Genomic DNA, 12,865 nt, shown 5'->3' on the forward strand with positions numbered 1-12,865 from the left:
TTGTTGACAAAAGTCACGCGCGTCCGTTGAATTTGCTTCCGCGCGCGCCAATGACCGCCCGCCGACGCGCCGATACAGTGTTCCCCTGCCTCCCCCTGGTCGTACCCTTTGGCTCTTTGAAGCCGGGTTGCGTCCCATGCCGTACAAGACGCGTCCATTCGCTGCATCTGGTGGTCTGGTGGGAAGGGGCAAGTACCTGTTTCCTACATACTCCGCTCCCGCTCTTCGGCCAGACGGATCATCTCGAGAATCTCGGCAAGGTCGTCTGGCGCGTCTCCTTCATCATCTCCTCCACGCTCATACTCTTGCACTGCGCGGATCGCCTCGGTCTCTTCGTCGGACGCGTCAAAGCTCGAGTTGTCCGGCGCGCTGCTCGCCGCCTCCTGCGCTGCCTGCCGACGCTCAAATTCCTCGACGGCACGGATCGCCTCGGCCTCTTCGTCGCTCTCTTCAGAGGGCGATTCTGGACCGGGAGTTCTCGTCTCTTGCTCTTGCTCTTGCTCCTGCTGTGACAGCATCAGGGCATACTGCAGGGCAGCATCTCCGTCCGCGAGGCCCAGGTCCTCCATTGCCGCGAGATGCTGCTCCTCATGAGACATCTGTGGTCGGTGCGCGTCGTTCTCGGCCTGGATTTCGTAGTGCGAGTCGACGGCATCTTGGTGCAAGTCACGCAAGTCTTGGAGGGATGTCAGTAGCGTCTACGGGTTACCACTGTTGCCGATACCACTTACCAAGTTGACGGTGCTGGCGGAAGTCTCCCTTCCCACCAGATGTGCCTTTACGCGGAGCAGAGTCTTTACCCGACTGGCGGCCCTTGCCCGTACCGGCTCGCCAGGTCTGCACATTGCGCCCGATGGCGGCCAGGATCAGGTCATTGTCGAGGATGATGTGGTTGACATTGTAGTAACGGGAACGGAACTCGTCAGAGCCAGCGAGCATCAGGTCGCCTGGAGTGAGGTGTCCCGGAGGGCGGAAACCGCGCAGACGCTCAGGAGGGTTGGGAAGAGGGTCAAAGACGTCGTAGTGGCCAGAGTAGCTGGATGTCAGCTGATGTTTACGACCATTTCAACCAACCTGCCAACGGCAACGAGACCACACGAATAGTCGACTGCTGTAATCTTGCCGTCTTGCGCAACCCAGTCGCGCATGGGCATCACCACGTCGTCGACAGTACGTCCCTCCCAGTCCCAAATGTAGGCCTGACCATTGATATCGCCTCCAACAACGAACCGGCCAAACTCAGGCTCGGTCAGCTTGCGCGGGAGGTCGTCGAGTTCGAGCGGGGTAGGGGTAGTCGAACCCGACGTCGGGGTCACAACAGTGAGGGTAGACTCCACACGGTGAGGCTTGGCAATAGGCAGAGCTGGCGAAAAGTATGGCTGCACAGTGCTGAGCGGAATCTCGCCGTGGGTGCCATAGAAGGTCGTCTTGACGGTACCGTCGCCGGCAATGTCGTACCGGCCAAAGTTGGGGTGCTTATCATGGTGAACCACGATGGACGCATTGCCATCGCGGCAAGTCATAAAGAGGCGCTTGACACCGCCAAAGTCTGCTGCCGCCCCGACGTCCACGCGGACCTCGCGAGGTTGTTCGCCGGCTACGTCAAACCACACGCGCATGTCACCGTCTTCAGTCACGCCGCAGACAATGTCATACTGGACATCGCAGACCACTTTCGTGATCGGGTCGGGCTGCAGAGTCTGGCGCAGACGGACTTCTTCAGAGCGGTTGAGGAACGTTGCCTCCACCACCTCAGAGGTGAACAAACACGTGATCGTCGCGGGATCGGTGGGCGTCTTCTTGCCCGACTTGGCTCCAGGGTTGAGGCGCCAGTACTTTACACGACCGTCTTCACCAGCAGTTGCCCATTTCATAGGGTCGACGCCGGTCGACTCGGGCTGGTGAATGGAGAAGATGGCGCCCAGGTGCTGGTCGTTGGGCTTGGAATAGACATTCACCGAGTTGGGGCGACCACCATGCGTCGCGTGCGAACGAGACTGGATGGTGGTGTGCACGGTCGAGCCTGTGAGCAGACCCCAGAGCATATGCGTCTGAGACCGCCTGGGGATGAAGGTGGCCGATGGTGCAGAGCTTGGGTCCCAGTGGGGGCGAATGTGGAAATTGGCTGCGAGTTAGTTCTGCGACAGTCTCCATAACTCACCATCCTGGCCAGGACCCCAAAAGCCCTTCGACACCTTGCCCCTCAGAGGGTCACTCTTGACGAGGGCGCTGACCTCGAGGCCAACGCTGTACAGGGTGGGCGGGGAACGCGCCGAAACCGCCTGCGTAGCCTCGTACCTCTGGCGATGGGTCATTTTGCCTGGGGTGGCTGCCGCAGGTGACGAGGTTCCAGATCCATTAGCTGCCTTGGTCATCTTGCCGACAACAAGGGGGCCTTTGGCATTCGGGAGGTTGGGAGGGTACGCGAGCGACATGTCGTGGACGAGAACATTGACTGGGTGGTGTACCACATTGGACGTGCGGGAGGCTGTCCACCGTCTGCAAGGGTCAGCAACGTCACCAACGTATGGGCTCACTCAATCATCGACTCGCGAGACAAGGCCTCGCGCTTCCATCCACGACCGCCAGTACCCAAACATCCTTGAGCAAGGACCTTGACCTCCTCGCGAGCTCGGCCGTCGGTGGCGGCGCCATCCCAGAGAAAGTGGTTAATGTAGCATTGACGCCACATGGCCTCGCCCTTGAGTGCATTGTGGAGCAACTTGCAGGTGGATCCGATCTGGAGGAGTGTACGCGGTGGAAGGCGTACGAGGAGGAGGTGCAAGACATCTTCCGGGAGGTCAAGAAGGTAGCTGGGAATTAGCACGTGTGTGGTTTGCAACGCTGCAAGCAGGCCATCGAACTTCACAGCGGTCGGACTCACCAAGGGGCACCCTCAACGGCCTCAAGGCGAGCCTTTCCCTTTAACCCAGAGTGAGCAAACTTTTTGGCTCGGCGCACTGGCTGCGTGTTGGCCTCTGAGGACGGCGGTTCAAAGAAGAGGTCGTCATCTTGGACTGTGAATTCGGGGCCGAGTTCTGAAGATACGGGGTGGGTTGTTTCTTGTGGGACTGGAGTAGGTGATGAAGGCATATAATAGGAGCTAAAGTAGCGGTTACTGAGAGGTGCACTGAGTCGTTACAGTGCGATAAGAGCTGTTGCTGGAAGTTGGCGAAGAGATGGATGCGTAAAGATGACGACCAGGCCGCTGGAGATGTCTCTCTTCCTCGACGCCCTCCACTCTTCGGTGTTGATAAGATCTCGGCTAATTACGTGTAAACTAACTCATTGTTATTGTTGCCGATCCCGGAGAACGAGCGAGCGGAGAGAGCGACGAGCAAGTGCGGCTTGGTGCGACTTGCTTTCCACATTGCACTTCATTTCGTCTCGCACCATGGCCCCATCAGCCAAAAACGAAGAGCCAGAAACATGCGCTCTCTGTCCGGGATCTGTTCCGCCCAAGCCCGCTCGCGCATCCGGCTCCAGCAACACGCCTGAGCTCTCCTCAGCTGAGGACGCCGATGGCCCCGACCTGCAGTGGATCGCGTGCCACAAGTGTAACCAGTGGTTCCATTCCGCTTGTGTCTTCCTCTTGGAAGCGTTCAAGGAGACCATTCCAGATGAGCTCCGCGAGCAAGCTGAGGCGAGTGGCCAAGGCGCATTCTTTGACTGGCCCAAGACAGTGGACCGATGGTGAGTAGGCCGTTGTCTTCACATCGTGCGCGGCTAACAACGGTCACCAGGTTCTGTAAGCCATGTATCGACTTTTCTTCGTCGCCAGAGAATCCCCGTCCCCCTCGTCAGCCGTTGGTTACCACCCTCAAGAAGCCTCGCAAGGCGCGCACTACGTCTGGCTCGTTGTCGCCTGCTAAGCGTGCTCGTCTGTCGCCTGCACTTCCACCACCACCTGTTACCAATGGTGCCGCTACGGCAGGAGACGCGCCTGCTGAACGTAGACCAAAGCGCAAGGCGGCGCTCGACAGACCTGATTACTACAATATGCACCACCACAACGCCACGCCGACCAAGGGCTGGCTTGACCTCATAAAGGACCCGGCAAAGCACGGTCGTGTAATCAAAGAAGGTGGGTTCGGCGTTCGAGGGGCCGTGCTAACCCATAAGATGGGTTTCCTCGTGTCCCAGGTAGCCTACTCTGCAAAGAGTGGGTCGAGTCCGGTAAAACCGCCTCGGACGTGGCCGTTGGCACTTCGCACTTCCCTCCCGAGTTGCCACCCACCTTGTTCTACGGTCCTACGCGCGAGCCGCTCGTGGTTGGGCCCGAGAACGGCGGCCTTACGTCTATGGGCGGCATGATCCCCGACCCAAGTCTCACAGTAGACGATGTGTCGCGCCTCGTCGGACCAGACAAGCTGGTCGATGTCATCGGTAAGTGGCTCTGCCCGCTAAGTGTTAGCTGACCCACAAAGATGTGGCGACACAGACGTCGGCCCAGTGGCCGCTGTCCAAGTGGGCAGCGTACATCAAGACCCGCTCTGATCCCTCGGCGCCCGGATCGTCCAAGGTGTACAACATCATCTCACTCGAGATTTCGGGCACCGAGTTGGCCCAGATGGTTCGTCCACCACGAATCGTCAGCGACGTCGACTGGGTGGAGAACTTTTGGCCGTTCCCGCAAGGCAAAGAAGCGACGATGCGGGCGGCTGCAAAGGCGGCAGATGGGCCTAGCGACGATGCTCCAAAGGGTAGAGCGAAGAATGAGTGGCCAAAGGTTCAGCTGTATTGCCTGGTGGGTGAATTGGTATTATCTTGGATATCGCTGACCTGCTCAGATGGGCATGCAGGATTCATGGACTGTAAGTTAGAACAACCGCCCACGTGGTTTTAGCTCACATTCAGGACTGGCATTGCGACTTTGCTGCCAGCTCGGTGTACTACTCTGTCCACACTGGCTCCAAGGTGAGATTTTTGTTTGAGCCTAATCTCACTCTAGGTCTTCTTCTTTATTCGGCCAACCGAGGCGAACCTGGCGGCATATGCTCAATGTAGGTTGTTGGCTTCTACAGACGTAGGCACTGACCTCCAGGGTCCGGCTCAGACGAGCTCCAGTCATCCACTTGGCTGCCCGACATGTGCGATGAAGTACGCAAAGTTACCCTCAAAGCAGGTGATACTATGTACGTTGATCACTCACTCCTGGGATATGCTGACGGACAGGATCATCCCAGCAGGCTATATCCACGCAGTTGTGCGTCCAAGTAGAGTGGCTAAGCTTACCCGCAGTATACCCCTGTTGACTCGATTGTCTTTGGCGGCAACTTTGTCCACTCGTGAGCGACCGTTTTGGAATGCGAGCTCACGATAGATATGATATCCCGACCGAACTCCGTTTGCGACAAATTGAGATCGATACCAAGGTCCCGCAACGATTCCGTTTTCCCTTCTTTGACAAGTGGGTTGGCCAGTGATTGGACGAACTGACTTGCCTGCAGGCTGTGCTGGCACGTGGCTGAGAGTTATGTGGGCAGCCTCCGGCAACGACGCTCGTACCGCCCAAATGCCAAGTCCGCTGAGGCCACAAGGGCGCCGGTTGAGCGTGTTCTCCGCGGCCTCGTCGTCCTTGCTCGCTTCCTCATCGACGAGGTCAACTCCATGGAGGACAGCAAGACCGAGGACAAGCAGCGCCGTTTAGTGTGGAACCGTATCCCGACCCACGTCCACGACCCAGCTGGGCTCGCGCATGAGTTGCTGTGGCGTGCAGAACAAGAGCTCCCAGATGTGTGGGAGGACGAGGACGAGGTCAAGGTCGGGGGCGCAGGCAAGGGGAAGAAGAAGGCTAGCGGGCCCAAGGCTCCGGCCGCCAAGAGTATGCGACTTCTCAATCGTCCGACTGCGTCACGTACATGGAAGTTTTCTCCATCGTGAGTTACATGCCTTTTGCGCCGCTAACGCTCAGCCCATGGGAGCAAGATGACCACCCCGTCTCGCAGGCGACCACGACTGTCATGCTGCCGCGTCCAGGCGCAAGCAATAGTGAACCTGAGGTGGCCGAGCAGATGACCGCCACCTACCACCAGAGCAGAAAGCGTACGCGCCATGAGGGTGAAGAGACTGTTATGGAGGAGCAGGACCTGGTGTTCACCGAGCGTCGTGTCATTTGGCGATCAAAGGTCAAGGTGGAGGACGGTAGCGGTGTCGATGATGCGTGAACGGTGCCGGGGCTGGGTGCCCCTATCAGGTCGACATCACATAGTAGAACAGCTGGACCCGTCATAGAGAGTACAATCGCGCATGGAAAAAAGTGAATAATGCCACACCCCCCCAAGTCGCAATGTGACATGAATTCCTTACATGCAATACAGGGCTTATTCCTTCTCCCATGCTGGTCATCCAAAACCAGGTAACTATGTCTTCCCCACTCTCATGCTACATGTACAGGACGTAAACAAATCTACAAGACATCGTTATGCACACCAGAAACCCTACGTGCGGGTCGGAGGTGACGTTCCTCCGTGTCTGCGGTAGCGGCAGGCAGTCGGCTTGCGCTTGGAGGGGCGATACCCATCACCGCCGTCGTCGGACGTTGTACGTCTCTTGGGGGGAGGTGCGGAACTGCCAGAACTCTGCGTAGGAACTTCATTGCGCTCGGCGGCCGGCGACAGTGTCGACTTCCTTGCTCTTTCCCTTGCCCTTTTTGTTCTGGGCAGCTGGCGTGACCGAACTGGCAGCAAGCTCAGTGCGCTTTTTCCCTTTGGCGGGTGCCAGTGTGCTGTCGTGGCCCTCGGCCCACTTGTCGACTTCCACATCGTCCTCCCACATGATCGTAATTGCAGCGGACCGCCCTTTCGTTGTTGATGGCCGAGCCTTGTAATGCTGTCCATGACGAGCAGTGTGGTGGTTGAGGAGCTGGGAACGGCTGTCAAACAGCTCGGGGCATCCCGGGGCAGCACACATGATCGAGCCAGCGTCGTTGAGGAGGAAATGGTGCGTGTTGGCATCCATAGCGCGCTTGAGGTCACGCATGACCACCCGGGCACATACCACAGCGTGCACAAAAGCAGGACGATCTGCGTGGACCTGGGGGTTGAGGGCTTCGACAAGAGGGAGGTCTGGATTCGCGATGCACATCATGCAGAAGAAACCTTTGACTGTGCTGCCGAAGGGCCCACCAATCTGCTTGAACCTTGGATCTTGGTGTGGCCCGCTAAGTTTGCCAAATTTAGCGATGGCGGCATCGTCGACTCCAGCCCAGTCCATGTCGTCGCGGAGGGCAAAGGGGCCGGTGTTGGCGTTGATTTGTGACATTATTGCTTGGGCACGTTCGTGGAGCAAGCTTGGCGATACTGCCCAGTCACCGTAGGCAACGCAGTAAACGGGGTCGAAAAAGCCAAACAAGTCCGATGATTCCATGGACCATGGGCCCTTGGCCCTGTCATCGGCGCTGGCCTTGTCGCGCCCAGCAGACGGAATGAACCGCAGTGCCAGTGCCACTGTGCAAATTTCCGCAGAACGTCGCCCTGGTTGGCAGGAGTCGTTGCACTCGGAGCTGGGCACCACCTGCAGTATCGTTCTTCGCCCCTCGCGTTGGACAGCGAGTTGGTGATCTTCTTTGACAATACCCAGTTCGGGCTCTTAATGTTGGCCGGAACAGGATTTGGTACTCCTTTTGTTTTGCCAAAAAGAGCTGCGCCGTTGTGAGGGTTGACTGGGTTGCCCACGAGGGTTGTGGAGTGGCTTGAGTACTCTGATGTCATGTTGTACGACGCCTTGAGGCGTGATTTGACACACTCGGACATGTGAGTCGTGGCGAGTGACTCTGTGCGGTGGCTATCGTGCCCTTGCAGCGTTGCCCTCCAAGGCGCATTTCGGGCATGTGCATACCAGTCACGGGAGCATGGCCAGGACGGACCGAACAGCAAAGCCTGTCGTCCGAGGGTGGCCCGACGAGAGCCTCGTAGGCCGCGAGGAAGGTTGTGTTGGTGTCCACCAGCAGCTCCCGAATGGCCTTGAGCGGTGTGAAGTCGATAGCCTTCAGAATAGAGGGTGGGACTGGTGCAGTTGCTGGTGCACCGACGGAAGTAGGGGGCGTCCCAATGGTAGATCCGAGTACGAGCGAAGACGAGGCAGCAGTCTTGGGAGGTGGGGCGCGGCGTGTCAGGGCAGTTGCTGAGTTGTGGCCCGAAGCGGTGGCGACCATTGGAGCAACTCAGCTGATCAGCTGCTCGCCTTGGTGGCGACGTCGGGGGCGGCGTCGGCAGCTTGGGCTTGCTCGGGTTGTCGGAACCACTGTTCATAATCTGTTCCCATAGAGCCGAGAAACGAGCGAAGGTCTTGTCGATGATGGTGCACGCGAGGTGGTGATCATCGTTTCGGAGGGGGGTGGGAGCTGAGGCAGGGAGCCCTTGAAGAGGGACTTGCGCTGCATAACTCCGCACACATTGGGAGATTTGGCCTGCCTGTTGTTGTGTGGCAGATGGCCGCAGTGGCAAGGGGATCCAAGGCTTCCCTTCCCGCCACTGCCACAAACGTAACGAAGCCAATATCAAATTCCATGCAGCTCCCAATGTGATGTGAAATCCTTACATGCAATGCTTCTTCTTCTTCCTCCATTACCGCTCATACAAAACTAAGCAGAAGATTAACTCTTCCCATGCTAGCAGAAGATGGTCTCCTTCCATGCTACTCAAACAATGTGGTGCTCGTCGCGAGACTCGGCCTTCTCGAGCTGCTCCTGCTGGGGCTTGTCGTCGAAGGTGTCGTTCTCGTGCTGCTTGTGGAGACGCTCCGAGACGATAGCGTGGGCCTTGCGGGGGCTGACGGCGAAGAGCTCGTCCATGTGCTCGAGGGGGATACCCGAAGTCTCGGGGACGACAAAGTAGACAATGGGGATGGAGACGAGCATGAGCGCGGCGAAGAAGAGGTAGACACCGAAGCCCATGGCGGCGAACATCTGGGGAGTGAAACGGGCGATGAGGAAGGCGAAGAGCCAGTTCGAGGCGGCGATGAAGGCCTGGGTAGCCGAACGGATGAAAGTAGGCATGGTCTCGGCACCGAACACCCAAGGAGTACCGTTCCAGGTAGGGCCGTAGAAGCAGGTCCAGAGGTAGAAGGCGACAATGGCGGAAATGCCACCACCGGACAGAGTGCTGGTGGGGTGCTCGGCGGGCTTGGCGACGGCAATGTAGACACCGATCCAGATCATCGAAAGGGCACCACCGAGGGCGCCGACGAGGAGAAGGATCTTACGACCGTAGCGGTCAACAAGCCAGAGGAGCCAAACAATGGCGACGGCAAACTTGACGAGACCAAAGACACCGGTAGTGAGGAGCGACGAGCTCGTGCCGGTGACACCGATAGAAGCAAAGACGGTAGGCGCGCTAGAGGAAATGTCAGCATTGAAACTTGTCAGGGCGCAAGAAAAAAAAAAACATTTGTGGCAGTGTGGCATCGAGCCCCCCGGTGCCACAAATCCTTCCGACCGCCTTTCCTCACTCCAACACCTCTTTCTTCTCTTTCTTCTCTTCAACAACCCCTCCGGAGGAGCCAGCACTCACTAATAATTGATTGCGTTGATACCAGTTCCGTTCTGCATGGCGAAGAGCATGACACAGATGCCGAGACGCTTGACGTAGCTCTTGTTGGTGAAGAGGGCGCGCATGGGAGCCAAGACACCGCGGCCGGCACGCTCCTCGTCGTGCTCAATAGCCGACTTGATCTCGTACATCTCCTCCTGAACGTAGGGGTGCTCCTCGGGGAGGCCACGCACGTGTGCGAGGTTCTTGAGGGCCGGGGCGAAGCGGTCACGCGAGGCAAGCCAACGGGGCGACTCCCTGAGGGTGAGGGCGCCCATGGCGAGGCAGCCACCGGGGACGAGCTGGACGGCGAAGGGGATCATCCACTGCTTGTTGCCGTAGGGGACGTGCTGGTTGACGCCGTAACCGATCCAGAAGCCCACGACAGCTCCGATCTGCCAGCCAAGCTCGTAGAGACCGATGAGACGGCCACGAATGGCGGGAGGGGAAATCTCGGCAATGTAGATGGGGGTGAGGTTGGAAGCCACACCGACAGACCAGCCGGCAATGGCGCGACCGGCGTACATGATGCCGAGACCAGTCTTGTGCGACGAGACGACCTGGAGCACAGAGCCGACGAGGAAGACCATCGAGGCGGCGAAGAGACCCCACTTGCGACCCCAGTAGTAGCCAATCTGAACGGAGAGCGTTAGAGGTGAGATCGGGGACCACGTGGTAAAAACTCACAAAGTAGCCCGAAAGCGCGCCAAAGAAGCATCCAGCCTCTGTGTTCGCGTCAGCTCTGAACTCCACAGGACGTCGCGAGGGGGAGGCCAGCCATTGATTTGGCAGTGGAGCGCAACAGCTTGGCACGACAGGCCGTCGGTTGTCGGAAGCAATATATGCGGAATGTTCCTGCATCCGAGAGGGCACCAACCACCACCACGGAAAAAAAACCGCGCCACATTTGGAGCTCGACTCACGGTAACAGGAGACGATGTTTGCGGAAAGCAGTGCGCTTTCAGACTTGGACTGGGTGGAAAGGTTGAACTCGTCCTTGAAGCTCTTGAGAGCCATGGCAGAGCCGATGAAGGCAGACTACACAAAGTCAGTTTTCCGAGTCGTGTTGTTATTTTTTGAGTGCTTGTCCTGAATGTTGGACAAACTTCACGGCTGCACTCACGTCGTAGCCAATCATGACCGAGGCCCAACATGCCATGGACGCATAGAAGTAGACCTTCCAGTTGTAGACCTCCTTCGGCGTCGGCCTATCCTCGACGATGGTGAGCTTGACCATGGTTGGTTTGTTTGGCTGGTGAGTGAGGGGTGTGTGGAGAAGAAAAACACGATCAGAGCTGCCTGGTTTTAAACGCCGAGACACAGGACACAGGACTCCAACGAACTCGTCCGTTGACTGCCGGGCAGGCTGTGGGCTCTGGCCTGCTGCAGTGCACAGGGAGCGGCTCTGGGCTTGGCTCCAAAGGGAATTTGGGTTTCACGAGGGCCGGTGCCCAGCCAATGGGTGCTGGATGTATCCACGGCCCCGGGGTTGCCGCAACCCCCACTTGGGGTAGAAGCGCAGACCCACGGGACCCCCCGTGACGGTGGCTGCCCATGGCTTGGGCTCGTGCCATGCATAATGCGAGCAGCTGCCCACTGGCGTCCTCGGGCCCTCGCCTCTCGAGATCTCCACCCCTCATCTCCGGTCGCGGACGTCATGGCTGCGGGAAGCTGGCAGAAAATAATTCCACGGCGCCACCCGGGACAATGTCAGGTTGTCAAACCCCTCGTCGGTTACGAGAGGCCCCAAGCACTGTTGCCGCCGGTAGCCGGTCACCGGTCACCGGTCGTGTCTCCATCGTCTCTCCATCGCGACGTCTGCGTCTGTGTGTACCAATTTGGACGTCTGGAATGCACTCCCTGGCAGCCTAGATAGCGGCCCGGAGCTTGCTGCGCTTGCCGGGTCGGTCACCTGGGCCCATCAATATAGGGGTAGGATCACGGTCGCGAGAATTGCGGTTTCGACCATTGCCCTCTCGCTCATCTGTCAGACCGGACATCTGATCAGCGGACAGACCGACGAGCAACACACTCACAAACAAAACATATCGAACCCGTCCACGGTTGGCCCTCCACACAAGGCTGTCGCCCAAACAAAAAAAAAACGGAAGAGCCCTGTTCAAAGTCGTCTCTCACTTACCCTACCTCGCTTACAGCCACTCCACCGAACCTCCACCAATCACCCACCACCACCATGTCCACCACCCAGCACAAGGACCTCTACCTCTTTGGGTTCCCCATCGCGCACTCTGCCTCACCCAAGTTCCAGAACTTTGTCTTTGATGGCATCGGCAGCTCCTCAAAGTTTGCGATCTGGTCCACTTCCAAGGTGGACCAGAAGATGTTGGACGAGTTGAGGAGTGACAGCTCGGGTGGTGCCGCGTGAGTGCATTCTGGTTTTGAGAAACCGGTTATGCTGACCATACCTAGTGTGACCATGCCCCTCAAGACTGAGATCATTCAGCACTTGGACGAGATCTCCCCCGAGACATATGCGACTGGCGCGTGCAACACCATCGTCCGCGTCACCGGCGACGACGGCAAGGTCAAGCTCGTGGGCACCAACACTGATTTCCTCGGTGTGCGCAACTCGCTGCTCTCTGCTCTCAGTGTCCAGCACCCCTCGGTCCACATTGGCACCACTGCTCGCTATACTCCAGGCCAGGCCTCTGGTATGGTCATTGGCGGCGGTGCTACCACCCGCTCGGCCGTGCATGCCCTCTACACCCTCGGCATGAACCCCATCTTCCTGGCCAACCGCGACGCCAAGGAGGTGCACGACACCATTGCCCACTTTGAGTCAAAGTCCAAGGCCGACGACCCCAACCGCCTCCGTCTGATCCACCTCACCAGCGTCGACCAGGTCGAGAGTCTCCTCGGCCCCACCGCATCGGACCGCCTGCCCGGCGTCGCCATGATCGTCGGTGCCATCCCCGCCATTGCACCAAAATCGTTCGAGGAGCGCATGGTCTACACCATCGCAACCCACATCTTCACCCTCCCCTTTGTCGCCGGCACCGAAACCACCGCCGACTCCCTCCCCGTCCCCTCCCCACGCATCTTCCTCGACATGGCATACAAGCCCCGCATGACGCCTCTGTTGAAGATTGGCAAAGCTCTGGGTTGGCAGGACGTCGGCGGCATCCAGGCCATGATTGAGCAGGGCCTCGCCCAGCAGCGCATGTGGTTGAAGGGCACAGCCAGCGCCGCCGTCGCGTCTGACGAGTCCTTGCTGCCTGCCGAGACGGTGCGCAAGGTGAGGGAGTTTATCGAAAACCTCCCGGACATCATCCCCGAGGGCCCCGAGGTTGACAGGTCAAAGGAGTAGATCATCG

General features: G+C 58.5%; 5 protein-coding genes across 5 annotated transcripts; 2 read left to right on the forward strand and 3 right to left on the reverse strand.

The window, feature by feature from the left end:
* Window positions 1-203: 203 nt before the first annotated feature.
* Window positions 204-3,093, reverse strand: EHS24_003579 (uncharacterized protein; the record flags this gene model as incomplete). Its single annotated transcript, XM_028619243.1, has 6 exons — window positions 204-676; window positions 732-1,036; window positions 1,075-2,125; window positions 2,162-2,499; window positions 2,538-2,813; window positions 2,885-3,093. The coding sequence occupies 6 exons, from the start codon at window positions 3,091-3,093 to the stop codon at window positions 204-206; spliced, it is 2,652 nt and encodes an 883-aa protein (XP_028472417.1).
* A 301-nt stretch (window positions 3,094-3,394) lies between these two features.
* On the forward strand, window positions 3,395-6,167 carry JHD1 (JmjC domain-containing histone demethylation protein 1; the record flags this gene model as incomplete). The annotated part of the gene is made up of 13 exons (XM_028619244.1): window positions 3,395-3,693; window positions 3,744-4,084; window positions 4,144-4,386; window positions 4,428-4,747; window positions 4,803-4,814; window positions 4,858-4,917; window positions 4,952-5,003; window positions 5,057-5,135; window positions 5,176-5,206; window positions 5,242-5,288; window positions 5,324-5,410; window positions 5,451-5,879; window positions 5,915-6,167. 13 exons carry the CDS (start codon window positions 3,395-3,397, stop codon window positions 6,165-6,167), a joined length of 2,253 nt encoding a protein of 750 aa, XP_028472418.1.
* Window positions 6,168-6,594: 427 nt separating this feature from the next.
* EHS24_003581 (uncharacterized protein) lies at window positions 6,595-8,155 on the reverse strand (the record flags this gene model as incomplete). The annotated part of the gene is made up of 3 exons (XM_028619245.1): window positions 6,595-7,448; window positions 7,499-7,774; window positions 7,840-8,155. 3 exons carry the CDS (start codon window positions 8,153-8,155, stop codon window positions 6,595-6,597), a joined length of 1,446 nt encoding a protein of 481 aa, XP_028472419.1.
* A 486-nt stretch (window positions 8,156-8,641) lies between these two features.
* Window positions 8,642-10,767, reverse strand: EHS24_003582 (uncharacterized protein; the record flags this gene model as incomplete). The annotated part of the gene is made up of 5 exons (XM_028619246.1): window positions 8,642-9,335; window positions 9,513-10,165; window positions 10,218-10,255; window positions 10,454-10,568; window positions 10,654-10,767. 5 exons carry the CDS (start codon window positions 10,765-10,767, stop codon window positions 8,642-8,644), a joined length of 1,614 nt encoding a protein of 537 aa, XP_028472420.1.
* A 957-nt stretch (window positions 10,768-11,724) lies between these two features.
* On the forward strand, window positions 11,725-12,858 carry EHS24_003583 (uncharacterized protein; the record flags this gene model as incomplete). The annotated part of the gene is made up of 2 exons (XM_028619247.1): window positions 11,725-11,912; window positions 11,961-12,858. 2 exons carry the CDS (start codon window positions 11,725-11,727, stop codon window positions 12,856-12,858), a joined length of 1,086 nt encoding a protein of 361 aa, XP_028472421.1.
* Window positions 12,859-12,865: the final 7 nt, after the last annotated feature.

Source organism: Apiotrichum porosum (assembly GCF_003942205.1).
Source record: "Apiotrichum porosum strain DSM 27194 chromosome Unknown scaffold_17, whole genome shotgun sequence".
Lineage (NCBI taxonomy): Eukaryota > Fungi > Basidiomycota > Tremellomycetes > Trichosporonales > Trichosporonaceae > Apiotrichum > Apiotrichum porosum.